This window comes from Pogoniulus pusillus, chromosome Z (assembly GCF_015220805.1).
Source record: "Pogoniulus pusillus isolate bPogPus1 chromosome Z, bPogPus1.pri, whole genome shotgun sequence".
Classification (NCBI taxonomy): Eukaryota; Metazoa; Chordata; class Aves; order Piciformes; family Lybiidae; genus Pogoniulus; species Pogoniulus pusillus.
Genome location: NC_087309.1, coordinates 109,196,480 through 109,224,431, shown reverse-complemented (window position 1 = coordinate 109,224,431; position 27,952 = coordinate 109,196,480). Strand labels below are relative to the sequence as shown.

General features: G+C 46.9%; 1 protein-coding gene across 3 annotated transcripts in view; it reads right to left on the bottom strand.

Moving 5' to 3' along the window:
• NRG1 (neuregulin 1) overlaps positions 1–27,952 on the bottom strand; it is a 359,963-nt gene that overhangs the window by 197,662 nt on the left and 134,349 nt on the right. For all 3 annotated transcript variants that reach the window (XM_064140101.1, XM_064140102.1, XM_064140104.1), the window contains exons 2-3: positions 18,992–19,169; positions 7,820–7,944 (exon numbers count right to left, since the gene is read on the bottom strand). In XM_064140101.1, the coding sequence (XP_063996171.1) occupies positions 7,820–7,944; positions 18,992–19,169 (303 nt within the window). The remainder of the gene's footprint in view (positions 1–7,819; positions 7,945–18,991; positions 19,170–27,952) is intronic.

Sequence of the window (27,952 nt, the reverse complement as noted above, 5' to 3'; positions counted from 1 at the left end):
AGAGGACACAGCCTCAGGCTGTGCCAGGGGAAATTTAAGCTGGAGGTGAGGAGAAAGTTCTTCACTGAGAGAGTCATTGGACACTGGAATGGGCTGCCCGGGGAGGTGGTGGAGTCGCCGTCCCTGGGGCTGTTCAAGGCAAGGTTGGATGTGGCACTTGGTGCCATGGTCTAGCCTTGAGCTCTGTGGTAAAGGGTTGGACTTGATGATCTGTGAGGTCTCTTCCAACCCTGATGATACTGTGAGACTGAAACTGGATCTATTTGTACTAGGAATTTCTTAGGTAAAAATATCGAAGCACGGGCAAAAGGTTGTTGTGCTTTAAGTAAAGCACGCGTCCCTGGAGCCTATTTGCTTAGCACCTTGGTCAGCTCCATCTCCTGCTGTCTCCTCCGGCAAGATGAAGAATGAACACCTTCAACTCCCACAGGACTCACTATAACCCACCACTTTGCAAGGCTTGCTATTTTGATCCACCCTTCTGCATAGTGAGCTTTGTTTTGGCTTCTGAGAGCAGACAGCTCAGTGCCTGGATAATAGGCTCTGCTGCAACACTTCTGAGAGAGGCAGGAGGTCTTCCTGTTCAGGACAAACACTACTCCAGGGAAACAGCCTGCTGCAAGCTCTCACAGCCTTCCCCCACCATGTTCACCAAAGGCGTAATGCAAAAAAACCTGCTTGAGCAAACAGAAGGAAATGTTTGGTTGGTCTCAAGGCTTCTAGTTCAGGCCTCCAAGCTGGCTCTGAGGACCCTGACAGGGATGACAACCTGGGCTCTGATGGGGATTCAAACACCTTGAACACCACAGGCAGTTAGAGTTCCAAACACGCTTTTGGTTTACTCTCTGGCAGCAATGTAAGGCTTAACCCTTTGGCATGGGTTGTGCCAATCAGATGACACGTTCTGAATGACATAAAGAGTGACACCTTGAGAAATGAGGAGCATCCAAGACCTTGTTACTGCAGGCAGCAGAGTAGGGAGCAGAGTAGAAGGTAAGGCCACACTCCAGCACCTCAGAGGCACACTGCACGTGTGGCCAAGCTCACAGGAAGATCCAGTGGATAAACTGAAGATTTGTTTCTTTAGAGTACTCTGCTATTTACCTTTTTATGGAGCTTCAAGAAACGATCACCCAGAATCAGATTAAAAGAGCACCCCCAGTTCAGGTATGTCAGATTGCAAGCAAAGGTTCAAAGCTGGTCATAGGGGTATGCCAAAATGCTCCCTATATGAAGGCCCAGATAAGTGGCATTGGTTCAGGCCTGCTGACTTGCACCAGATGAGAATCTCTGGCACTACACCAGCTAGCAAAAAACAAACTACAGCCCCTGGTCACCTGCAACTATGCTACAGAGAGAAGAGATATGCTGGTGATGCCCAGAGGGCTGGATCAGCTCTGCTATGAGAACAGGCTACAAGACTTGGAGCTCCTCAGAATCGAGAAAAGAAGGCTTTGAGGAGACCTTGCAGTGGCCTTGCAGGATTTGAAATGGGCTGCAGGAGGGCTTGGGAGACTATTGACAAGGTCTTGTAAGGACAGGATAGGGAGTAATGGGTTTAAACTGGCAGAGGGGAGATTCAAACTAGATGTTAGGGAGAAGTTCTTTCCAGTGAGGGTGGTGAGACACTGGCACAGGTTGCCCTGGGAGGTTGCAGATGCTCTCTCCCTGGAGATGTTCAGGACCAGGTTGGATGAAGCCTTGGGTGACCTATTCTAGTGGGAAGTGTCCCTGTCCATGGCAGGGAGGTTGGAACTGGATGATGCTTGTGGTCCCTTCCAACCCTGACTGATTCTATGATTCCATGATTCTAACTCACTTTGTATAGACATGCAGCATGAGTGCTCACACAATACTCTGCACACAACCCAGGAGTTATCCAGCACCACAGACTTGTAACTTCTGAAAGATCCATGCAGAAATCCACTCTTTTGCACCCAGAGTCATGCTGGGCACAGCTTCAGGTCAACAGGTTTTAACACGGAAGACTGGCATCACACTCAGCTGAAGCTATGGTGTACTCAATACTTCAGACAACAAGGCCACTTCTCTAATTGTCTAGACAAGGGATTTTATGAGCAAGTTTTCAAACATGAAATGGAAAGCTTTGTCAGTGGTATGAAATACTCTCTTGGTGTTATCTCTTAAGCATAGTAACATTTTATATTAATGAGAAAGGCCATATAAAAAAAATACACTGCTGTCCAACTAACGAGACAAGTTAGGATACAAAAGTACAGTTACTGCTGTGTTACAATCCCAGGGATCAGTATAGGCTGGAGACTGATGTGTTGCAAGGAATTGAAGGGGAAAAGGACCTGGGGGTCCTGGTGGATGGGACGTTGACCATGAGACAGCAATGTGCTCTGGGCACTAGGAGGGAAGATGCCATTCTGGGGTGGATTAGAAGGGCTGTGCTTAGTAGGTCAAGAGAGGTTCTTCTCCCCTCTACTTTGCGCTGGTGAGGCTGCATCTGGAGTATTGTGTACAGCTCTGGGCCCCCCAGTCCAAGAGGGACATAAAACTGCTCGAGAGAGTCCAGTGCAGAGCCACAAAGATGATGAAGAGAATGGAACATTTCTGTTACGAGGGGAGCTTGAGGGAGCTGGGCCTGTGCTGCTTGGAGTAGAGGAGCCTGAGAGGTGACCTCATCAATGTTTATCAATATGTGCAGGGTGAGTGGCAGGAGGCTGGAGCCAGGCTCTGCTGGGTGATGCCCAGTGACAGGACAAGGGGCAATGGGTGCAAGCTGAGGCATAGGAAGTTTCATTAAAACATGAAGAAGAAATTTTTTCCATGTGAGGGTGAGAGAAGACTGGAACAGGTTGCCCACAAGGGTTGTAGAGTCTCCCCCTCTGGAGGTATTAAAACCCTGCCTGGATGTGCTCCTGGTCTAGGTGATCCTGCTCTGCAGGGGGGTTGGACTGGATGAGCTTCTGAGGTCCCTTCCAGCCCCTGACACTCTGTGATTCTGTGCTTACAAAATCTATGCACTACTTGTACAACTCCAGGTTGTACAACTTCATGCTTCCATTCTACCCTCAATTACAATCTTTCTTAGGGGAGCATACATGACTAAGAGTGAATCAAAACCAGGTAGTTCACATCTTGTTGGACAAGTAATACTCACACATCCAAGGAGAACAGAATAGTTTCCACTGTTTGCTACTAAGACTGGTATAAAGTAGTGTTTGCCTACCTTTTAATGTACTTGTTACACTTTTAATCTGCACATGCAGCACTATCCACCGGACTTCATGATACTGAACATGATCAGATGAGGTCAGATCGCTGATTTTGAGAGGGATGATTCTGCCACTCTGCTCTGATGAGACCTCACCTGGAGTACTGTGTCCAGCTCTGGGACCCCCAACAGAAGAAGGACATAGACCTGCTGGAGCAGGTCTAGAGAAGGGCCACAAAAAGGATCAGAGGGCTGTAGCACCTCTCACAAAGACAGGATGAAAGAACTAAGGCTGTTCAACCCAGAGAAGAGAAGGCTTTCAGCTATAACCTTATAACTATATTTCAATACCTGAAGGAGACCTACAGGAAGGCAGGGGATGGACTGTTTAGAAGGACTTGAGTGACAGGGTGAGAGGCAATGGTTTTAATCCGGACCAGGGAAGATTTAGGTTAGATGTAAGGAGGAAGTTCTTTACAATAAGAGGGGTAAAATACTGGAACAGATTGCCCAGGGATGTGGCTGAAGCCTCGTTCCTGGAGACACTCAAGATCAGGTGTAATATGGCCCTGGGCAGCCACAGGAGGTGTCACTACATGACCTGGACGAAGGGATTGAGTCCAGCATCAGTAAGTTTGCAGAAGACACCAAGCTAGGAGCAGGTGTTGATCTGCTGGAAGGTAGGAGAGCCCTGCAGAGGGACCTGGACAGGCTGGATGGGTGGGCAGAGGCCAATGGGATGAGATTGAACAAGGCCAAGTGCAGAGTTCTGCACTTTGGCCACAACAACCCCAAGCAGCACTACAGGCTGGGGACTGAGTGGCTGGAGAGCAGTCAGGAGGAAAGGGACCTGGGGGTACTGATAGATAGTAAGCTGAAGATGAGGCAGCAGTGTGCCCAGGTGGCCAAGAGAGCCAATGGCATCCTGGCCTGCATCAGGAACAGTGTGGCCAGTAGGACAAGGGAGGTTATTCTTCCCCTGTACTCAGCACTGGTCAGACCACACCTTGAGTACTGTGTCCAGTTCTGGGCCCCTCAATTCAAGAAAGATGTTGAGGTGCTGAAACATGTCCAGAGAAGGGCAACGAAGCTGGTGAGGGGCCTGGAGCACAAATCCTATGAGGAGAGGTTGAGGGAGCTGGGCCTGTTTAGCCTGGAGAAGAGGAGGCTCAGGGGTGATCTTATTACTGTCTACAACTACCTGAAAGGGCATTGTAGCCAGGTGGGGGGTGGCCTCTTCTCCCAGGTAACCAGCAATAGAACAAGGGGACACAGTCTCAAGTTGTGCCAGGGGAGGTATAGGCTGGATGTTAGGAAGAAGTTCTTCACAGAGAGAGTGATTGGCATTGGAATGGGCTGCCCAGGGAGGTGGTGGAGGCACCGTCCCTGGGGGTCTTCAAGAAAAGACTGGATGAGGCACTTAGTGCCATGGTCTAGTTGATTGGATAGGGCTGGGTGCTAGGTTGGACTGGATGATCTTGGAGGTCTCTTCCAACCTGGTTGATTCTATGATTCTATGATTCTATGATTCTAAGATGACCTTTGAGGATCCCTTCCAATCCGATGCAGCCTGTGAATCTGTGAGGGCATCAAATTGAAGGTAACAATTAAAGTTATGGTCTACATAGCAGAGGAGGTCAGTACAACTACAAGAAAGTCATATCCTCTGATGTATCTTTCTTTTAACCCACTGTCACTGTATCTGCTTGGGGGTGGAAGGAAACAACCTCTTTGCCTACCAGATATCTACACGCTAGTTTTCTACAGGGGCTCATGGGCTGCACTGGACATCAAGGTCTTCTTCAAAAGCTCACTAGCACAAATAAGAACTAAATATGCTGAGTTGTTTGCTTAGTTTTGTTTTTATTTGGTTGGGTTTTTTTTTTGTTATTGCTTGTCCATTGGTTTTGGTGGGGTTTTTCTGCCCTATTTTGGTCTTTAAAAAGAAAACCAACAATGAATAGTGCAGGACCTCACAGATATATAGGACCTGAGTAATGTCTGCCCTTCAGGCCTCATTACCTAGTTTGGATTCCAAATCTGTCATTAAGCTAGCAAGGTGAAGAGGTCAGAGAATGCAGGGGAAGGAGAGGTGAAGAGGTCACCCATGAAGGCGGTCTATCCCTGTTTGGAAAGCAGATGTTACCCTCTGGAGCCTCAGGGATCCATTGCTCTTTGGTCACCAGATGTTGTCCATGCTGTTCCTCAAATTCAGGTGGAAAATTCCATCATTGAGAGGAGAACAAGGAAGAAATTCACTGCTAGTTCATAAGCAACAACAAGCAGAAGGGGCTCAGACATATGTGTGGCAACCAAACAGGCAGGATTGATTTATTCAACCGGTGAATGCTGCCATGTCTGATTATAGATTATCAAATATCACTAATATGTTCCAGTTCAGATATCACTCAGCTTCCAGTTCAGATTTTTACAGACTAGCACCAGCTGCCAGGTTTAGATTGGATCCAAGTTAGCCCCACACTCAAGGGAGCTTCCATGTAGAGATGTGTTGCATTTCACAAGAAGATTAGGCAAAACTCTAACATATTCCTTTTACATGGGCATAACACAGTTTGAGTCTGAAAATGTTTTCATGCAAAAGCAAGCTTCTTTTCTCCTGCAGAAGGAATGTTTTGTTGTCATTTATGACAGCCCAGTACGTCATGTAGCATAGGAATAAAGCCCCACATGCAATACCCAGCTATGACCCATTCCTTGTCTGAGGAAGTAATAAAGGCCAGACAAGCTCCTTTTGTTGTTGTTGTTGTTTTACCTCTATCATTGCTCAGGCACAGTCTCTGCAGCTGAGTTTTGGAAACTCCAGTATCTTGGAAACAGTATAGGAGCTTCCCATGTAAGCAGCTAATGAGCAACAGAAATCTGTATTCATGGAAACCAAGCACATTTACAAAGCTTCACAGAAGCACCTACCCATTTTTCTCCCTAATAACATTTGGGTAAATAACATTTCATCTTTTGTGTCAGTCTCCTGACACACGAGCATGATTGTTACACCATACAGCTAGTTTGAAATCCCAGCACTTGAGATTCTTTGGTTGGTGAAAAAAAGAGCAGAGTGAATACAGTCAAGCAGTTGATGTGTGATCACAGAACTAGCAGCTAGCCAAAGAAAAATCCCACTGGTAAAGGCTTGTTCCCCTTTACAACATCTTCAAACCTGCCTCAGATACACAGAGAAATCCTGTTTTGTTTGTTAATGAGGGCACATTTGATGCTTCACAACTGGTCAGACACTTGGTTTATCAGAGCTGACCCAGCCAATGCTACAGTTGAGAAAAAAGACTTCAGGTGAACTACATCCTCCAACATACTTGCAAGGAGAAGCAATTCTGTTGAAACACTTATGTACAATGAAAATAAAGTAAAAAGAATCCATCAGAAGGAATTAGGACTTCCTGTAAGTTAAATGGAAAGGAGTCACACTAAAATAGCAGTCTACAGTAACTTTAAGTCATTTGGGTTAATGCTGTCTGCCTCATGAAAAGCTCTACTCATCAGGAAACAAATTTAAATCACAGTATCTGCATTAGAGCACCTGAATTGTATTCACACCTGCGCTAGTTTGAGCCTAGCTAGAATGCTTTGGTGAGAAGAATTAGACTACATGCTGTGAAAAGGAAACAGTGGCGATGTCTACTTCACTTCCAGGCTTGCTAAGATGTATAACAACAAGAACACAAACATAGATAACAGAGTCACTCTGTCTGGGGCTGCATGAACTTCTCTCTAACCTAATCTGCCATCTGTGTGACTAATCCATCTGCTTCCTAATCCCCCTGGCCGACCCTCCAAACTACCTTGAGCATAAGTCAAAGTCTTGGGTAAGGTAGAGGGGTGAGAGGAAGGTGGAAGGGTGGTTGAGAGCCCCTCCTGGGGACTCAGGTTTCTGGGAGGGGAGTTGTGTTTCAGTATTACTTTTTACCTTGTCTATTTCTGTATACAACTGTATATATTGTAACTATCTGCTTGTCTATTGTGCTAAGCTGTAAACATAAGCTTCATTCAATTTTCAGAGCCTCTGAGTCTAGCCTGGGTGATTTCCAAAGTGTGTGGGGGCAGGTAACACCCAAACCATCATATTATGTGCATAATAAGCAAGTCTTTGTCTTTATTATTTCAGAAATCAAAAGAGAAATGCATTGACATCTGTAAAGGTAGGAAAAAAAATGGTGGCAGTCAGAGTCACAAGACTGTTACCTAACGACAAAGAGAGAAGGTTTAGAAGTTGAGATCAGGACATGTTTTAGGTTAAGTAAAAAACTTCTTCACAGGCCTGTAGTGCCTCCATTAATCAAGAGCACTATGGGAATTAGAATCATATGCTCATACTCTTCTTATCCTGATTGTGTAGACTGTGTCTTTGACTTGTTTTTGAAAACACTGATCTCTCTTGAGATCCACAGAGGCATCCCATTTGTCTGGGTAAAGAAAGCGGAACATCTTAACCACACAGCAGGCAAGGCAGGCTTAATTAATTTCCTTAGTACACCTAGCAGGCCCCACTCTTTCCACTCCACTGGTAAATCTTTCACCCCCTCCCTCAAGCTGCTTTACTTTAACACATGTTTGTTTTTTTTTTCCTGGATGTGACAGTAAAACAGGGTCAAGCCTTACCATTGGTGTCTGTGATGATAACGCTGGCTTTAGTACTGTCATTCCCTAGTTTGCTGCTCACTCTGCATGCATATTCCCCAGCATCAGCCAACGTGGCTCTGTAAATGTGAAGCTCAGAGTATTTCCTGTGAAATCAGAAAACAAAACAAAACAAAACAAAACAAAACATGTAAACATCCTGTACTGGAGTAGTCACTGAATTAACTAATGCAGTCCTTTTATGGGTTGTTGGTTTGGTTGTTTTCCTCTCAGGAAAAAAAAAAAACAACAAACCAACAAGTCTTCTCTTCCATTTCAGGTTACCAATTTTGAATGAAAGGAGGAGAGCAAAAAAAAAAAAAAAAAAAAAAAGCCTCTTACAGGCTGCTGGAAAACAGGCATATTAGTGAACTCCAGTGAAGACACTTGTTTATGCTTTTCTGCTAGAGTAGAGCCTTTGTTCAAAAATGACATCTGAAAAGCAACCTTCCTTCCTCCGCTGAACTGTTGCCTGCTCAGATGCCACAAGAGATAGGTGTAACAATAAAATAGATTGCCCTTTCCTACAGATTCATGCTGCCATTAGCAGGGTTTTGGGTAAGTACTGCAGTTTCCAACATCTGACTAAATAATCAGGAGATTAGGACACACCACTATCCTTAACAACCTCTGGAACCCCCAGTAGTAAGTCATTCCCTGGCGCTAACAAAAAATTATGGGCTGGAGCACAATTTGCATGAAGCTACATTTTGTTCCTGGCTAAGAAGCATAATTTAATCAGTCTCCAAGGTTTTAAGATTAGATTTTAAAATGCAGAACTCCTGCCTATCCATTAATTTGGTAGGAACATGTTCTGGTGTCACTCAAGGGGTCCCCAGTTCGTGATGGCAGTAATCCCATTACAAAGACTGTGGGGAATGACTCGCTTGGGGAAAATGCACACTGTTATTGCTGTTCCCAGTTCCTGTTTTAAAGTGCCTTGGGGAAGTTTGTGCCTGTAGAAAAGCCAGCTTACTTGTCTACAGAACAGTCACTCTGCAGAATGAATGAGCACTGGCTTTCCCCATGTTGGCCCACCTCATCATGAAGGGCTGATCCCCCAAGAGGAATGGTTTTTTTCACTCTGAAAGCTTGCAGTCACCAGCTTGTCTAACAATGATCCTCAAGCTAAGCAATGCTGGGGAGTTGCTTTGCTTCATCTCAACTACGTCTCCTAGCTATCCATGTAGATAGGAGGAGAGGAGGCTCAGGCAGACCTACAACTACCTGAAGGGAGGCTGTAGCCAGGTGGGGTTGGGCTCTTCTCTCAAGCACTCAGTGACAGAACAAGAGGACACAGTCTCAAGCTGTGCCAAGGCAGGTTCAGGCTGGAGGTTTAGGAACAAGTTCTTCACAGAAAGAGTGACTGCCATAGAAATGGGCTGCCCGGGGAGGTAGTGGAGTCCCCATCCCTGGAATGGTTTAAAAGGAGGCTGAATGAGGCTCTTAGTGCCATGGATTAGTGAATTGGAAGGTGATAGGTGGGACCTGATGATCTCAGAGGTCTTTTCCAACCTGGTTAATTCTGTGACTCAGAAATAACAACTGCTTTCCCCTTCTGCTATGCACTGAACAGGGCTGGGTTCAGACCAGAAACAAAGCTTTTGCAGCAGGGGTGCTTGTGGAGGAACCAAAATGTTCAGTGGCACTTTCCAACCCATCCTTGTCAGCCACTCCTCCCTTCAGCACAATCAACTATCTCATCCATCTGTTATTAAACATATGTTTATTGGCAGCTCAGCCATCCCAACCTCTATGTGAACATCCTAACAGCAAGGAATCAGCACTGGCCCTTGTGGGGTGTGAGCAATGTGCTTAGGTGGACCACAGTTCTCCTGGGAACCCACATTACAAGAGCTTCCCCTCAGGCCATGAAGGAGGGCTGCTCTCTGGAGGCCACTGAGTTTGCAAGAAGGAGCAGCCAAAGTAGGATTAGCAATTTGCTCATGTTTGATCAAATGGTAAACAACTAATAGCTGTCTGTTTGGGCTCACTTCACAGGCAATGCTAGAAGCCCAGTTCCCATGTGAAATTAGCTGGGCTGCATTTCAGAAGGCATACAAGAAGAGACTCTAGCTAGCAGCATCCAGGAGTGCATGAGAAAAATGTGGTTGAAGCACTGTCAGAAGTGTCCAGCAGGTGAAAGTTACTGTGTCTTTGCCCAGAATTTTGCATCTGACTAAGAGCTGTGCTTCTAACCACAGCAGAAATGGCCTGCTCTTTAATCTTCCTAACAGTTATCTACACACCTGCCTTTGCAACTGTCTGTTGAGGGCCTTCCCAGGAATGCCTGGCAGCACTCTTGCACCACCTAACAGCTTGCCTGGTCATACTGTATTTCTTGTATCACACAGATTATCTCTCAGCCACACCTGCAGACATTCATCTCGACAGAGAGCAGACTGCAGCCTCAGGATGCTTCAAAACACAATGCAAGGAGGTTCAGGGTTTTTTATGAGCTCTTTTTAACCCAAAGATGAGCAAGAATCACTGTTACAGAGATATCACTTTCATCTGGGCACCCACTGTGTGTCTGCTGCATTCCCTTTTCCTCTCTATGTGATGCAGAGTAACATCAATGCAAACCACCTTCGTGACCCTCTTGGTTTCTTACTGCCCTGCACATTTGTTTTTATTCTCTTCTCTTTTAACATGATCACTACAGGGAAGTTGAGGAGTTGTGCCTCCCTATTAAATAGATAAAGTAACTGTACTACTTACAAGTCTACTCCTAGCAAGCCAAATTTACTCTTGGTGGTGTTTTTTCAGAACACCTCTGGAAGGTGTTTTGTCTCTGACAGAAGGAGAAAGAACATGAATATTAAAAGCCTTAAGAATATTATCAAGCCATATCAGGGCAGAATTCAAAACAGAGTAGAAAATATCTCCTTAAGGAAGGCTGGGGAGGGACTGTTGACAAGGTCCTGTAATGAAAAGATAAGGAGGAATGGGTTTAAACTGGCAGAGGGGAGATTGAAACTGGATGTTAGGAAGAAGTCCTCTACTGTGAGGGTGGTGAGACACTGGCACAGGTTGCCCAGGGAGGTTGTGGATGTTTCCTCCCTGGAGGTGTTCAAGACCAGGTTGGATGACGCCTTGAGCAACCTGTTCTAGTGAAAGGTGTCCCTGCCTATGGAGCTGGATGATCTCTGAGGTCTCTTCCAACCTAAACCATTCTATGACTCTATGTCTGCAAAGAAGCAGCTCCCTTGCAATGCAGTACACCAACAGTACTCACTTAAAGCCCCTGACAAGGGATTCTGTGCACAAATGGTTGTCATCTTACAATCTATACCATGCTATACCCCCCCAAAAAAAAAATACTTCACCCTATAAGATTTACTTCTATATATCATTAGATCATATATCATTTACTTCTATATCATTAGAATCATAGAATCATAGAATCTTTCCTGCTATGACACTGCTGAGCTTTAATTCATACATGAAAGGGAAAGAAATACATCTGCAGCATGCAGCCTCAGCCCAGCTTATCTGGCTCCTTGAATTCATTTTACTTCTAGTCTCAATTTGTCATCCAGAATTGCCTGTCTTCAGGAAAATATCCAGGCTAAGCTTGGATGATGCCCAAGGTACAGGGCACTGGCACACAAAGCTTTCTCAAGCACTGCTGCATCCAAAGCCATCAGCTAAGTGAAATGGAAAACACCTTCTCTCTGTCCAAAAACCTCAACCTTGATAAAGGAGTCTCTCTTCATGTAATGAAGGCTCCCTTCATGTAAGGAAGAGAGCCTTACTCTGTACAGCACATCACCCAAACTACAGATCAGCAGGCTTCACCTGGATTCCAAATCAGACAACTATCAGGCATGGGAAAGTTAGCTGGAAGGTGAAAAGCTCCTGTGCAGTGCAAGTCTTTTAATGTACTTGCATGGACACAAAGCAAAAGCTTAGAGCTAGGTCACACAAATCCATCAACAGGGACAGCAAGATTCACCAACAACCATCAGTAGGCTCACAGATGACACCGAGTTAGGAGGAAGTGCTGATCTGCATGAGGGTAGGGAGGCTCTAAAGAGACACTTGGATAGATTAGATTAATAGGCTAACATTAATGGGATGAGCTTCAACAATGCCAAATGCCAGGTCCTACACTTGGGTCATGGTAACCCCAAGCAATGCTACAGGCTTGGGGAAGCACAGCTGGAAAGCTGCTGGAAGAAAGGGACCTGGAGGTTGTAATGGACAGGCAGATGAATATGAGCCAGCAGTGTGCCCAGGTGGCCAAGAAAGCCAATGGCATCCTGGCTGGGCTCAGAAATGCTGTGGCCAGCAGGAGAAGGGAGGCGATTGTCCCCTTGGACTCCGCTCTAGTGAGGCCACACCTTGAATGCTGTGTTCAGTTTTGGGCACTTCAATACAGGAGAAATGTGGAGGTGCTGGAGCCAGTGCAGAGGAGGGCAAGGAAGCTGTGAAGGGCCTGGAGAATACATCTCATGAGGAGCAACCGAGGGAGCTGGGAATGGTTAAGTGTGAAAAAGAGGAGGCTGAGGGGAGACCTTATTGCTGTCTACATCTACCTAAAGGGACATTGTGAAGAGGCTGCTGCTGGTCTCTTCTCAGAGGTAAATACTGATAGAACAAGAGGGAATGACCTCAAGCTGCCACTGGGTAAGTTTAGACTGGACATTAGGAAACCTTTTTTCCCAGCAAGAGTGGCCAAGCATTGTAATGAGCTGCCCAGGGAGGAGATGGAGTCACCAACCCTGGATGTGTTTAAAGGTTATTTGCATGTGGTGCTTGGGAATATGGTTGAGGGTGCAACTTGTACAGCAGAAATATTGGTTGGATGTGGTGATCCTGAGGGGCTTTGCCAGCCTGAACGTTTCTGTGATTCTGTGATAAAAGCAGCAGAGTCTCTCTGGCTGCATGCTCTTCATCCATGGCACTTTCAGTAAATGTCATTAAAATTAAAACTTATGCAGTTTCTCTTGACTTCCTAGGGTGATGAGAAGGGGCACAGTCATTTAGTATGACTCACCTGCTGTACTGTCTTGTCTTGTCATGACATGTCAGGACTTTGAGCCCTCTGAATCAACCACCCTGAAATCAACCTAGCAAGCTTAGAGTGATCCCTTGAGCTGATTTTATATGCAAGGTTGTCTTCAAAAGGTTAAGCTTTGAAGAAGCCTGCCCTTTGAGAGTCTTCTAAATCCTTCCAAAGAAGGAAAACACAGCATCTGCACAGCCTTTGAACCAGTAGTACCCACACTAGCCAAATGCACCCAATAAACACCAAGCTGCAGTATTACCATTTCTATGACTATTTAAGTGCCACACTGAGGTCTTCACTTTCAGTTTGTGAGCTAAGACACTTCATCATTCTGCCAGATACTTTTGTAATTTGTTAAAACCCCTAAAGGCTCAGCAGCCAGAACTGAGAAGTATTTATTTTTCTCCCAGTACTGTACAGGTTTCATTCTGTTGTTGCAATATGAGAAAGGTGATTTCTTGCAATTGATAATCTGGACCAGGGGATTGAGTCCAGCATCAGTAAGTTTGCAGGTGACATCAAGCTAGGAGCAGGTGTTGATCTGTTGGAGGGTAGGAGAGCCCTGCAGAGGGACCTTGACAGGCTGGATGGGTGGGCAGAGGCCAATGGGATGAGATATAACAGGCCTAGTGCAAGGTCCTCCACTTTGGCCACAAGCAGCATTACAGGCTGAGGAGAGAGTGGCTGGACAACAGCCAGGCAGAGAGGGACTTGAAGGTGCTGGTAGAGAGTAGCTGAAGACGAGTCAGTAGTGTGCCCAGGTGGCCAGGAGAGCCAATGGCATCCTGGCCTGCATCAGGAACAGTGTGGCCAGTAGGACAAGGGAGGTTATTCTGCCCCTGTACTCAGCACTGGTCAGGCCACACCTTGAGTACTGTGTCCAGTTCTGGGCCCCTCAATTCAAGAGAGATGTTGAGGTGCTGGAATGTGTCCAGAGAAGGGTGATAAAGCTGGTGAGGGGCCTGGAGCACAGCCCTGTGAGGAGAGGCTGAGGGAGCTGGGGGTGTGCAGCCTGGAGAAGAGGAGGCTCAGGGCAGACCTCATTGCTCTCTACAACTACATGAAGGGAAGTTGTGGCCGGGTGAGAGTTGGTCTCTTCTGGCAGGCAACCAGGGACAGAACAAGAGGACACAGTCTCAAGTTGTGCTGGGGGAAGTCTAGGCTGGATGTTAGGAGGAAGTTGTTGGCAGAGAGAGTGATTGGCATTGGAATGGGCTGCCCAAGGAGGTGGTGGAGGCATCGTCCCTGGAGGTGTTTAAGCAAAGACTGGATGAGGCACTTAGTGCCATGGTCTAGTTGACTGGCTAGGGCTGGGTGCTAGGTTGGACTGGATGATATTGGAGGTCTCTTCCAACCTGTCTGATTCTATGATTCTGTGATGATCAAGTTATTCTAGAAACTGGGCACAGGTTAAAACTTTTTTTGAGGGTTTTGCAGACACACAGAAAGTGGTCATTCTCACGTGTTTGACTGAAGCTGTATCCTGCTTGCTAACTGCTCTTCAGAAACACAGCTTCACCTAATTGGTAACAGCAAAACAATTCACACTAAGATGTTTATTGTAAAGATATGGCATCATGCAAACAGGACAGACCTTTATAGATTCATAGAATCAGTCAGGGTTTGAAGGGACCACAAGGATCATCTGGTTCCAACCACTCTGCCACGGGCAGGGACACCCTACCCTACATCAGGCTGCCCAGAGCCTCATCCAGCCTGGCCTTAAACAGCTCCAAGGATGGGGTCTCAACCACCTCCCTGGGCAACCCATTCCAGGCTCTCACCACTCTCATGCTGAACAACTTTCTCCTCACCTCCAGCCTGAACCTACTCACCTCCAGCTTTGCTCCATTCCCCCTAGTCCTGTCACTGCCTGATAGCCTAAAAAGTTCCTCCCCAGCTTTTTTTCAGGCCCCCTTCAGACACTGGAAGGTCACAAGAAGGTCACCTCAGAGCCTCCTCTGTTCCAGACTGAACAGCCCCAACTCTTTCAACTTTATCAATATGCTGTCATAAGAAAACCCCAGCAATAGAGAAAATAAGTGGGGGAAAAAAAAACAAACCAACCTTGGTCGTTGATAGTTCTCTCTTTTGTGATGAGGTCTTTCTGATATGACTTTTTAACTGTCATCTGCATGCAGTAATTTGCACTGCACCTCCCCGTTTCCCTTGAAAACATGTGCCTGTCCTGCTTTCTATCAGAACAAGACCTCTCTCCTTATTTAAGCTGCTCACACAGTGGTCAGTCATGGAAGTGCATATAAATGGCAAAGGAAGTGATGGCAGACTCCTGATGCATCACCACGCTAAGATCTCAAAGCAGAAACAGAAGCAAAATCCTGCAGATGCCAGCAGACATCCCCTGTCTTTCCTCAAGCTGTACTCCACGCTGAGTGACTTTTCACATTTCCAACTGGAAGGGCTTCTCTGCTGCACACTGACATTTGCGTTTGAAAACAGAAAACCGAGGAGTGAAATCCCTCCAAGGAATGGCCCGGGGTAGCACACAGGAGCATCACACACAGATTGAAGCCTGTACTCTGCCCACTTATGGTGGGGAAACAGGACTTCAGATTTCTATTTAGAAAAAAAGAAAACCCAAACCCCTGTATTTTGATTTTTTTCCCCCTGTTATGAACCTTTTGGAAAGTTTTAGATAAACTTTGGCACATTGACCTGAAAAACAGCCTCATGTGTTCCACAGGGATGCTCTGATCAACAGTTGTTAGCCAGCTCTTCTTCTAGTTCTGGAGCCCCTATTACAGGAGGGATATGGATGTGCTGGAAGGTGTGCAGAGAAGGGCCTTGAGGATGGTCAGAGGGCTGAAGCTGCTCTGCTATGAGGAGACTGAGGCAGTCGGGGCTGTTCAGTCTGGAGAGGAGAAGGCTCCCAGGTGACCTTTTTATGGACTTTCAGTGTCTTAAGGGGGCCTAGAAGAAACCTGGGGAGGGACTTTTTAGGCTGTCAGGTAGTGATAGGACTGGGAGGAATGGAACAAGGCTAGAAATGGGTACATTCAGTTTGGATGTAAGGCAGATGTCCTTCACCACCAGGGTGGTGAGAGCCTGGACTGGGTTGCCCATGGAGGTGGTGGAAGCCTCATCCCTGGAGGTGTTTAAGTCCAGGCTGGCTGAGACTCTGGACAGTCTGATGTAGTGTGAGGTGTCCCTGCCCATGGCAGGGGCTTGGAACTGGATGATCTTTGTGGTCCTTTCCAACCCTGACTGATTCTGTGATTCTTCTGACAATTCCTCAAAGTTTTGTAGAAGGAAAAAAATCCAGGGGAGTTGGCAGAAGGCAGTTGCTGATTTTAGTGTTGAACTGATCTGCCAAAGCTCAGGCTCGAGGGTGAGACACTGGCTCCATGGAGTTTGATCCATCAGCGTCAGACAAAACTAAGGGGCAAAACCAACCATTTGCCCCTCATAGGCCGCTCTGTGTTGCTGTGGAATCTGAGGGTCAGGCTCTGACCTGAGTATTTTCTTTACAGCAAAGACTGAAAAAACAACTCTGAAAGAGACATACAGCTCTGACAGTGAGTCCAGGCAATTTGCCAGGCTATCTGTCACCTGGAACAGCTCCACTTCACAAATGCTGGAAGGACACATCACAGCTTCTTTCTTGCCAATGGTGCTACTGCAGCACAGCTGCGGCGGTGCTGCTCTGCCCCACTCCTGGTTCCACCTTGTGCCCTGGGCTGGCATGCAAGAAACTGCAAGTGAGGGCAGGACACCTGGTTTTCAAGCTGAATAACTGTGAGAAGTCAAACGCCTGTTTGATTTTGGCTCTTGGCTTGCCTGATGAGTTATGACCTGACAAAACACGTGAGGGCATTTGTCACCCTGGAAAGAAGGATCTCCTGCAGAGCCTAACCCATACCTATGGTGTCTTGTACCAAGGGAAGGCATGGCCCAGTGCAGCTGATAGCAGCCCTACCTAGGAGGGCATTTGTCACTCTGGAAAGAAGGATCTCCTGCAGAGCCTAACCCATACCTATGGTGTCTTGTACCAAGGGAAGGCATGGCCCCAGTGCAGCTGATAGCAGCCCTACCTAGGAGGGCATTTGTCACCCTGGAAAGAAGGATCTCCTGCAGAGCCTAACCCATACCTATGGTGTCTTGTACCAAGGGAAGGCATGGCCCCAGTGCAGCTGATAGCAGCCCTACCTAGGAGGGCATTTGTCACCCTGGAAAGAAGGATCTCCTGCAGAGCCTAACCCATACCTATGGTGTCTTGTACCAAGGGAAGGCATGGTCCAGTGCAGCTGATAGCAGCCCTACCTAGGAGGGCATTTGTCACCCTGGAAAGAAGAATCTCCTGCAGAGCCTAACCCATACCTATGGTGTCTTGTACCAAGGGAAGGCATGGCCCAGTGCAGCTGATAGCAGCCCTACCTAGGAGGGCATTTGTCACTCTGGAAAGAAGGAAATCCTGTAGAGCCTAACCCATACCTATGGTGTCTTGTACCAAGGGAAGGCATGGTCCAGTGCAGCTGATAGCAGCCCTACCTAGGAGGGCATTTGTCACCCTGGAAAGAAGGATCTCCTGCAGAGCCTAACCCATACCTATGGTGTCTTGTACCAAGGGAAGGCATGGCCCAGTGCAGCTGATAGCAGCCTTGCATTCTGAGTGCAGAAGTGAGAGCTGAAGGTCCATGTTCAAATAGATTCTCATAGCTTCCTTTCATGGACAAGTGGTCACCACTGAAACTTTCTAACCTAACAACAGCAAGGTAGAGACCAAACAGCAAAAACCTTCTTCTGGTTCAGTGCAGAAAACACATTTTGTAGCTTCTTCCCTACAGAAAAAAGGCACCAGGTCATCTTTTGGCACTGGTCACCAGTTATCTGCAGGGGATATTTTCCTCCAGCCAGTAAGATGACATTTGCAGGCTTCGCTGCTTATCTGGCATCTGCTGCACTCATGCATGCACAGGAATGCCTCTGGTAAGGGAAGACAGCAAGTTTGGGTAAGGCATTTGAAACTAGTGCTGAGAGTTCATGCTCAAGGACTAGGCTGCTTGCAAAGCACATTTCAGATGTATTTCCAAATTTACATTTCTTTGATTATTTTTAAATGTTTTTCTTGGATTTTAGATAATAACCACAAGGTTCTTGGCAGTAGTTTGAATAGAGCTTGTCCTCCAAGGCTTACTGGTGAAAAATCATAGCCTTTGGCTAACAGAAAAAAAAAAACCAAACCAGAAATGGTAAAGGGAAAATTGTTGATGAAATATTTGTACCACATTATTATTATTTCATTGAGTCATTAAAAAGAAAATAGCATCATATAAACATAGAATCGGTCAGGGTTGGGAGGGACCACAAGGATCAGCCAGTTCCAACCCTCCTGCCGTGGGCAGGGACACCCTACCCTAGAACAAGCTGGCCAGAGCCCCATCCAGCCTGGCCTTAAACATCTCCAAGGACAGGGTCCCTCAGCCACCTCCCTGGGCAACCCAGTCCAGGCTCTCACCATTCTCATGCTGAAAAACTTCCTCCTCACTTCCAGACTGGACCTACTCATTTCCAGCTTGGCTCCACTCCCCCTAGTCCTGTCACTCCCTGAGAGCCTAAAAAGTCTCTCCCCAGCTTTTTTGCAGGCCCCCTTCAGATACTGGAAGGCCACAATAAGTTCACCTGGGAGCCTTCTCTTCTCCAGACTGCACAGCCCCAACTCTTTCAGTCTGTGCTCACAGCAGAGCTGCTGCAACCCTCTGAGCATCCCAGTGGCCCTTCTCTGGACATGCTCCAGCATCTCCACATCCTTCTTGTAATGGGGCCTCCAGAACTGGATGCAGTACTCCAGGTGGGGTCTCACCAGAGCAGACCAGAGGGGGAGAATCACTTCCCTCCACCTGCTGGCCACACTTCTGATGCAGCGCAGGCTCTGGTTGGCTCTCTGGGCTGCAAGTGCACACTGCTGGCTCATGTTGAGCTTCTCGCCCAGCAGCACCCCCATCAGTGCATATTTCCTTAAATGTTCTTCCTCTGTAATTCACAGCTTTGGCTTTGTGGATCCTGCAATTAGCAACCTGTTTACTTTGCACTGTTAACCAGCTTGCTTTCAGGTGAACAGCTCCTCCCATCCCTCCCAGCCCTGCTTATTACAAAAAAGAACACCAAACCTCTGTACTTACTTCTGTTTTTTGGGGATCTTGACATTTTCCGGTCTGTTTTTTTTTGTTATTTCCTTTCCATTCTTTAACCACTTGAATCTGAGTGCGGGGTACTCTGAAGTGGTTTCACACCTTAGCACTAGCTTCTGACCCACAGCAGCCTCTTGGTTTTTCATCTCCTTCAATTTGGGAGGCACTGCTAAAGAAACAGAAGAAGCACGCTGGAGGTTAAGCCACTCCCAAAAAGGGGACACACAAAAAAAACCCCAACCCAACCCACTGCTGAAATGAAGCTGAGCAAAGCAAGACACAGAGCACAGAGCCCCAGCAGCTGAACAACCAAGGGTCGTCTACGTCCTACATGTATCAACCTTAAAGCACAAGGGCACGTTTAATGACAACCCAGTGCGGTCTCTCCTGGGAGGAGGGGGCTTAACAGCCTTAACAAAAAAACTAAAGTGCTGCTCCTGAATGTGGTACGAAGTGCTAACAACACTTAAATGATTGTATGCACCACGTCGGACTGTGGTAGGTAAGGCTGAAAGGGAAAGGGAGGGTTGTCTTGCTGCTTTGTTTATTTTGACTGCCATGAGTCAGGGGCTATCCAAAGGTCCCCTGTTGTGACAGCGAGCTAAAAGCATCAATATACACTTGACAGTTTCCCTAACAAAGAGGGAAAGGCTTTTGCCCCAGCTAAAAATTATAATACACATCATAGACCTACCTCAAACCTCAGCTTTCGCCCTCACCATTTCCCTGAGGCAACAGACAAGCAGCTTGGAAGCTCATCAAGAGAATCAATATCAATTAAGGGCATTTTGGACCCAGAAGGGGACACTGGATTGAAAAAAGCTCAGCCAGCACTCACACACACTGATGGTTTCCAGCTGGTGCATCTCATTTTCTGCAGTGTTACAGTAGTAGTTTTCCTTGCGAGGGTTAAGTCTCAAATGATGTAGGACTGCCTAAGCTACAAACCTCCCAGTAGTCCACCACCAGTACCAGCCTCTAAGCATAGACTTCACAAGAAGATACAGCCCTCCTGTGAGATTGCACCTTGTGGGTTACCTATAAACTACAGGATCACACAGGATCACAGGATGTTAGAAGTTGGAAAGGAACCAAAGAGATCATTGAGTCCAACACTCCTGCCAGAGCAGGACCATAGAAGGTAGCTCAGGTCACACAGGAACACATCCAGACAGGCCTTCAAAGTCTCCAAAAGAGACTCCACAACCTCTCTGGGCAGACTGTGCCAGTGCTCGGTGACCCTTACTGTCAAGAAATTTCCCTTTGTGCCAAGGTGGAACCTCCTGTGCTGCAGCATCCATCCATAGCATCTTGTTCTATCCCAGGGAACAAGTGAGCAGAGTCTGTCATAAAATCGTAGAATCAACCAGGTTGGAAGAGAACTCCAAGATCATAGGATGTTAGGATATTAGGGGTAGGAAGGGACCCAAAGAGAGCAGCCAGTCCAACTCCCCTGCCAGAGCAGGACCATACTATCTAACACAGATCACAGAGGAACACATCCAGACAGGCCTTGAAAGGCTGCAGAGAAGGAGACTCCACAACCTCTCTGGGAAGCCTGTGCCAGTGCTCTGTGACCCTTACAGTCAAGACGTTTCCCCTTGTGTTGAGGTGGAACCTGATCATCCAGTCCAAACTGTTACCCAACCCTAACCACTCAAATAGACCATGGCACTAAGGGCCCCATCAGGCCTTTTTTTGAGCACTTCCAGGGAGAGTGAAGAGGCAGAGAGGGACTGGTAGATAGCAAGTTGAACATGAGCCAGCAGTGTGCCCAGGTGGCCAAGAGAGCCAATGGCATCCTAGCCTGGATCAGAAACAATGTGGCCGGTAGGACAAGGGAGGTTATTCTGCCCCTGTACTCAGCACTGGTCAGGCCACACCTTGAGTACTGTGCCCAGGTCTGGGTACCTCAATTCAAGAAAGATGTTGAGGTACTGGAATGTGTCCAGAGAAGGGCACCAAAGCTGGTGAGGGGCCTGGAGCACAAACCCTGTGAGGAGAGGCTGAGGGAGCTGGGGGTATGTAGCCTGCAGAAGAGAAGGCTCAGGGCAGACCTCATTGCTGTCTGCAACTACCTGAAGGGAGGCTGTAGCCAGCTGGGGTTGGTCTCTTCTGCCAGGCAACCAGCAACAGAACAAAGGGACACAGTCTCAAGGGGAAGTCTAGGCTGGATGTTAGGAGGAAGTTCTTCACAGAGAGAGTGATTGGCATTGGAATGGGCTGCCCAGGGAGGTGGTGGAGGCACCATCCCTGGAGGTGTTGAAGAAAAGACTTAATGAGGCACTTAGTGCCATGGTCTAGTTGACTGGCTAGGGCTGCGTGATAGGTTGGACTGGATGATCTTGGAGGTGTCTTTCAACCTCATTGATTCTATGATGCTATGAATAACCACAACTGCAAGAATCAAAATCTTTGTGTCTAAAAATTCAACTGTTGCTTTTAATTTTCTTGGAATTAAAGGGAAGATGCTATTTTTTCACCTGATTTTTATTTTAATACAATATGATCTGCTCAAAATGATTTGTAGATTTTTTTTCCCTTTCTTCCATTGGAACCATAAAAGGAAAATGAAGTGTTAAATTAGCATGCTCAACTCTTGCTATAATAATTCAGAAGTTACCAGGAAACATAAAAGAGGATTTAATCAACGGAAGTGACCTCCACTAATTCACAGTAACTCGCTGCCCAAGCAGCCAGGCTCTCCAGGGAAAGCAGTAAAAGCTGTTCACAGACCTGACACAAAAGAGATTGTTTCTTATTTTATGTATATATAAATAATAAAAAACACTCCTATTTTTAACATATATATTCTTATATATATTTATATACTTATATATACATAAAAATAGCATATATTTATACATAAAAATATATTATATATATACATATATGTATAAAATTTTTTTTTATACTCCTTTTCATTTACACCACACTTGTTTCCTTTTGGCTGCAGATCACAGGATCACAGGATGTTAGGGGCTGGAAGGGACCCAAAGAGATCATCAAGTCCAACCCCCCTGCCACAGCAGGACCATACAGTCTAGCTCAGGTCACACAGGAACACATCCAGACAGGCCTTGAAAGTCCCCAGAGAAGGACCTCTCTGGGCAGCCTGTTCCAGTGCTCTGTGACCCTTCCAGGCAAGAAGTTCCCACTTATGTTGAGCTGGAACCTCCTGTGCTGCAGCTTCCATCCATTGCTCCTTGTCCTATCCCAGGGAGCAAGTGAGCAGAGCCTGTCCCTCCTCTCCTGACTCCCAGCCCTCAGATATTTGTAAACATTGATTAAATCCCCTCTCAGTCTTCTGTTCTCCAGCCTAAGCAGCCCCAGGTCTCTCAGCCTCTCCTCATCAGGCAGTGCTCCAGTCCCCCAATCATCCTTGTTGCCCTCTGTTGGACTCTGTCAAGCAGACCTCCGTCCCTCTTGTAAAAGTTAATCAGACCTGCCAGACGTATGAGGCAAACCTCATGCTGATGAAACTAAAGCATGTTGTGCCTGGATCAAAATCAGCCACAGCTTCCCATGTGGCAAGAGGCAGTTGACTTTCATCACAATCTGTGAACATTTCTCCAGTGCTGGTAATGCAGGGCTTTGTCTGAGCAGTGAAAATGCTTTTAGAGCAGGCAACAATGCTTGCAAGAATAGCTAGACATCTCTCTGCTTGATGCCTCCCACCCCTTGCCTCTCTACCCCTTTCCCCTTTTGTCCCCAAGGCATCTCCCTCCTGCTTGGCTCCTTTCCACTCTCCTAGTTCTGCCTGCCAAGCAGCGTCACTCCCACCAGTGGCAAGCCTTCTGTCTACCACTCTGGGTGAGACTTGTTGCTGCAGGCAGGAATGAGGGAGAAAGGGCAAGGAAAAAGACTTGCAGCACCTCTGCTATGCATAGGCGGAGATTAAGGTGTCATTGCGAAGGGGGAAGGGAGTCTCGGAGCACTTCTTGCTGGTCACATCTAGGGCAGTGCTGCAGTGAGCAGCAATGACAGCAGCAGAGCCCTTAAGCGTGCTCATCCATCACAGAATGACAAGATCCAGGCAGCAAAGAAAACAGGACAAATTCTAAAGAGAAACAGTGGAAACTAAGCGTGGAAGCACCCCACGAAGCTCTTTGAATGAAAGATGCAGGGGGATTCACTTTATCTGTGTTCCATGTCCAGGAGGGTCTCACGTTACGTAAGAGTCAGTCAGACACACAGAAAGGCACCCACGTTTAACCCCAGGCGTTTCACGCTCCCCGGTCAGGACCTCTGTCTTTGCCCCACAGACCTCCCCTGGTTTGACAAGACTTTCTAAGACAGCAACGAGGGTGGTAAAGCGAGAAGGCTGTCACACTGTGAAGAGCCCTCACAAAGCAGTGGAGTACTTAGGTCAGCACAAGTCTTGCACTGCTGAAAGGGTTTAGCAAAGCAAAAATGCATGCGAGGTGTTAGACCTCTGCTCATTGAGATGGCTTGAATGTCTGCCCTGTTGTTAGCATTTTCTTCCCTCTGAATGCACGTCTGCTGCCCTGCACAGTAGCACTGCAGATAAGGAACACACACACACTTCCATACTCTGGCTGAAAACGGCTCACTGATAATGGACAACTGGAGATAACGTTGCCCTGCACTTGGGTGAGTTTGGCAAAGCAGAACCATCTCCTCACCCTGTGTTTGATTGTTGTAGTTAATCTGCATGGAGGCTCAACACACTGAACAAATTAAACAGGAAATCTGCAAGCTTTCAGATGAAATTCCATGAGTGGGTTGCTGTTTTATTTGTTTTTCACCCCCAACCCCCCCCTCCCCTTCTCCCTCTCCCCTTCTCCCTCTCCTTTCTTTTCTTTTCCTAGGAAGGCACAATGCCTTTTAAGAGCCTGAGCACAGGAATGCATTAGACATGCTTGCCAGCAGGCACATGTGCAGTTTGCCGTGTGAAATTGTGACCAACAGCTTGGTGAGTGGTAATGGAAGACACAAGAATAACACCCCCTGCCCTTGCCTCAGACTTTCTCTTTTGCAGCAAGGCAGGGCAGTAATGCAAGACAAATTGCCCAAAGCCTTCTCCCTTTACATAGGAGATTGTAATTGAGCACGAGTTTATCATCAGCAGGCCAGATTTGATAAAGCCTCTGGTATAAACCATCCAAGCTACACTTTAAAACATAGCTCCTGCTTAACACAAGTCTAAAACAAAACAAAACAACAACCAGCAACAAATTCCCCCCTAAACCTCAAAACAAACAAAGAAAGTAAGTGTTCTCTATTGGTTTCATCCTCCTGTTATTCCCTCTGGGGCAACATCTGGGCTCTGCTGCTTAGAAAAGAGGAGATTGAGAGGTGTTTATAAATGGTTATCAACATGTGCAGGGTGAGTGGCAGGAGGCTGGAACCAGGCTCTGCTGGGTGATGCCCAGTGACAGGACAAGGGGCAATGGTGGAAGCTGAGGCATAGGAGGTTCCATGGAAACATGAGGAGGAATTTTTTTTCCTGTGAGGGTGACAGAAGACTGGAACAGGCTGCCCAGGGTGGGTGTGGAGTCTCCCTCTCTGGAGATATTCAAACCCTGCCTGGATGTGTTCCTGTGTGATCTGGTCTAGATGATCCTGCTCTGGCAGGGGAGTTGGACTGGAAGAGCTTTGGAGGTCCCTTCCAGCCCCTGACATTCTGTGATTCTGTGTGATTCTGTGATCTGGATTGTGAACATTTTTCACACTGCAAAACACTGCAGGTAATGATAGAAGTGGAGGCTCAGGGGTGACCTTACTGCTGTCTACAACTACCTGAAGGGAGGTTGTTGCCAGGTGGGGTTGGTCTCATCTCCCAGCCAACCAGCAACAAAACAAGGGGACAGTCTCAAGTTGTGCAAGGGGAAGTATAGGCTGGATGTTAGGAGGAAGTTGCCAGAGAGAGTGATTGGCATTGGAATGGGCTGCCCAGGGAGGTGGTGGAGTCCCCATCCCTGGAGGTGTTGAAGAAAATCCTGGATGAGGCACTTAGTGCCATGGTCTGGTTGACTGACTAGGGCTGGGTGCTAGGTTGGACTGGATGAGCTTGGAGGTCTCTTCCAACCTGATTGATTCTATGATTTTGTGGTTCTATAATTCCACACAACCAGCTCTCCAAAATGTACAGAGTTAACTGAAGACAAGCTGAGAGATTGGAAAAAAAACAAACACATACTTTAACTGCTTAAATGTGAATCTGTTTCTGCTTTTAAGCCTTCTGAAAATACTGCCAGGTATGTTTCAGCTCCTGGATCTTGGTATGGTTTGATTTTCTTAGGTCTGTGTAGAAGACCAAAAGCAAAATGCAAACCTGACATCTCCTTGAGCATTACCTGTAAATCCAAGACCCACAGAACCTATTTCTTTCTAGTAATGTTAAAGGGCACTTTTTTGTCAGAAATTGTAGTTGTTGCAAAGGCCAAAAGCAAGGGGAATGCCACAGGAATGGCTAGCAACACAGAAAAAAGCCAAGAAACACAACAATAGGGAGGGGTTTATCACTACAGCCATGTTCTTTGAACACTGGGACGAGAGAAGAACCACCAAATGCCACTATAAATCAGAGTAACTACTCCTAAAAGCTAACCATCAAGCCAAATGCAATTCTGAGAGTTGGGGCTCTGCAGCCTGGAAAAGAGAAGGCTTCCAGGAGACCTTGGAGTGAACTTCCAGGATCTGAAGGAGGCCTACAGGAGGGCTGGGGAGGGACTATTGACAGGGTCTTGTAATGAGAGGATGAGGAGGAATGGGTATAAAATAGCAGAGGGGAGATTGAAACTGGTTGTTAGGAAGAAGTTGTTTGCAGTGAGAGTGCTGAGACACTGGCACAGGTTGCCCAGGGAGGCTGTGGCTGCTCCCTGCCTGGAGGTGTGCAAGGCCAGGCTGGATGAGTCCTTGGGCAATGTGTTCTAGTGGGAGGTGTCCCTGCCTATGGCAGGGGGTTGTAAATGGACCATCTTTGAGGTCCCTTCCAACTTAAACCATTCTGTGATGTTATGATTCTGTGATTTACCCTGACCAGGAACTGCTCATCTCATGCTGTAAAGCACTTGAATCTACTCCCAGGGAGCCTGACAGGTTAGGCAGGACAGAGATGAAGTCTCATCTGCTCTGAAAGGTAATGGTGAACCCAACAGGTTCACAGATCTCCACCTAAAGTATTTGCTTGTTTGGGGTGAGATGCTCTGAAGTACCTGCTGTGCCATGACAGTGCTCTGCAGCAATGAAGCTGCTCTCTGAGCTCACACTGATCTTTGTTCTCTCTATCAGAAGCCCAGGAAGCCCTTCCAATGAGAGCACTATGGGTCAGGCAGAACCTTCAGTGGAACACTGCAAATGGATATATGGAAGAAGTACTGTGCAAATGGAGAAGGTTACCCTACTACCCTCTCCTCTCTATGAGTAAAAAGCAGCTTCAATCGAGCCAGAGGGATGGCAGTGACAAATTGGCAAGTCTAGAAGTATCATGTCCATGAGAAAATGCCTGAGAGCAGCCATTTATCCAGTGTAACAAGATAATGCCAAGCTCCTGCAGTGACTCAAGATGTCATTTTCTGAGCTTAGATCTCCTCAGAGACTGGGAACTGAATTCAAAGACAGAAGAATGCAGGTTTCACAAAAGAAAATACATAGAATCATAGAATCAACCAGGTTGGAAGGGACCTCCAAGATCATCCAGTCCAACCTATCCCCCAGCCCTATCCAGTCAACCAGACCATGGCACTAAATGCCCCATTCAGGCTTTTTTTTAACACCTCCAGGAACGACGACTCCACCACCTCCCTGGGCAGCCCATTCCAATGCCAATCACTCTCACCCTGGCAACAACTTCCTCCTAACATCCAGCCTATACTTCCCCCAGCACAACTTGTGTCCCCTTGTTCTATTGCTGGTTGTGCCTAAGCTAAAGATCACAATTAAAAGGTCAACACTTGATTTATTTGTTGGTGATCATGTCTGCATGAACACACTGCCTGATTGCATTGAATACTCCCTCCTTGGGTCCACAGTGCTTCAGCTGACTCCAGACAGCTGCATTCCTGATAAACTCTGATGACCTATTTACACACTGTCAATGCAAAGAACCTGACCATCCATACTGAAAATGTAGGGGCAGCATAACATAAATATAGTTGATATCCAATAAGTGATTCAGGGAATCAACAGGAGAACCTTCAGGTCTATCTTTTACATACCTAAGTGCATAAAAGTGGGCTCCAGAATCATAACTCAAGCAGTAAAATTGAAGCAACTCAACATACAGAAATGATGTGCAGGCAGAAATCCTCTGTACTTCGTGGGGACTTGCAAGGACTGAGTGACTTTTCTGTTTGTTTACAGGATCACAGAATGTCAGGGGCTGGAAGGGATCTCAAAAACTCATCCAGCTCACACCCTCTGCAGAGCAGGATCACCTAGAGCAGATCATACAGGAACACATCCAGGCAGGGTTTGAATATCTCCAGAGAGGGAGATTCCACAACCCCCCTGGACAGCCTGTTCCAGTCTTCTGTCACCCTCACACGATAAAAATTCCTCCTCATGTTTCCATGGAACTTCCTATGCCTCAGCTTCCATGTTTGATTTAGAAGCTCAATTACAGGACTGCAAAAGTTCTGTTTCAAGTTGTGTGCCCTGAAGTCAGGTGATGGGAGGAAGCACAACTTGATGCATCATTCATACAACTCTTCCATTTCCATTTCTTTGCTCTCAGTGGAAGTATTTTAATCAATAATCTTGGTCTTGGCTTGAAAAAAAAATATAAATCACAGAATGTCAGGGGCTGGAAGGGACCTCCAAAGCTCATCCAGTCCAACCCTCCTGCCAGAGCAGACCACACAGGTAGGCAACCGGGCAGGGTTTGGATATCTCCAGAGAGGGAGACTCCACAATCCCTTTGGGCAGTCTGTGGCAATCTTCTGTCACTCTCACAGGGAAAAAAAATCCTCCTCGTGTTTCCATGGA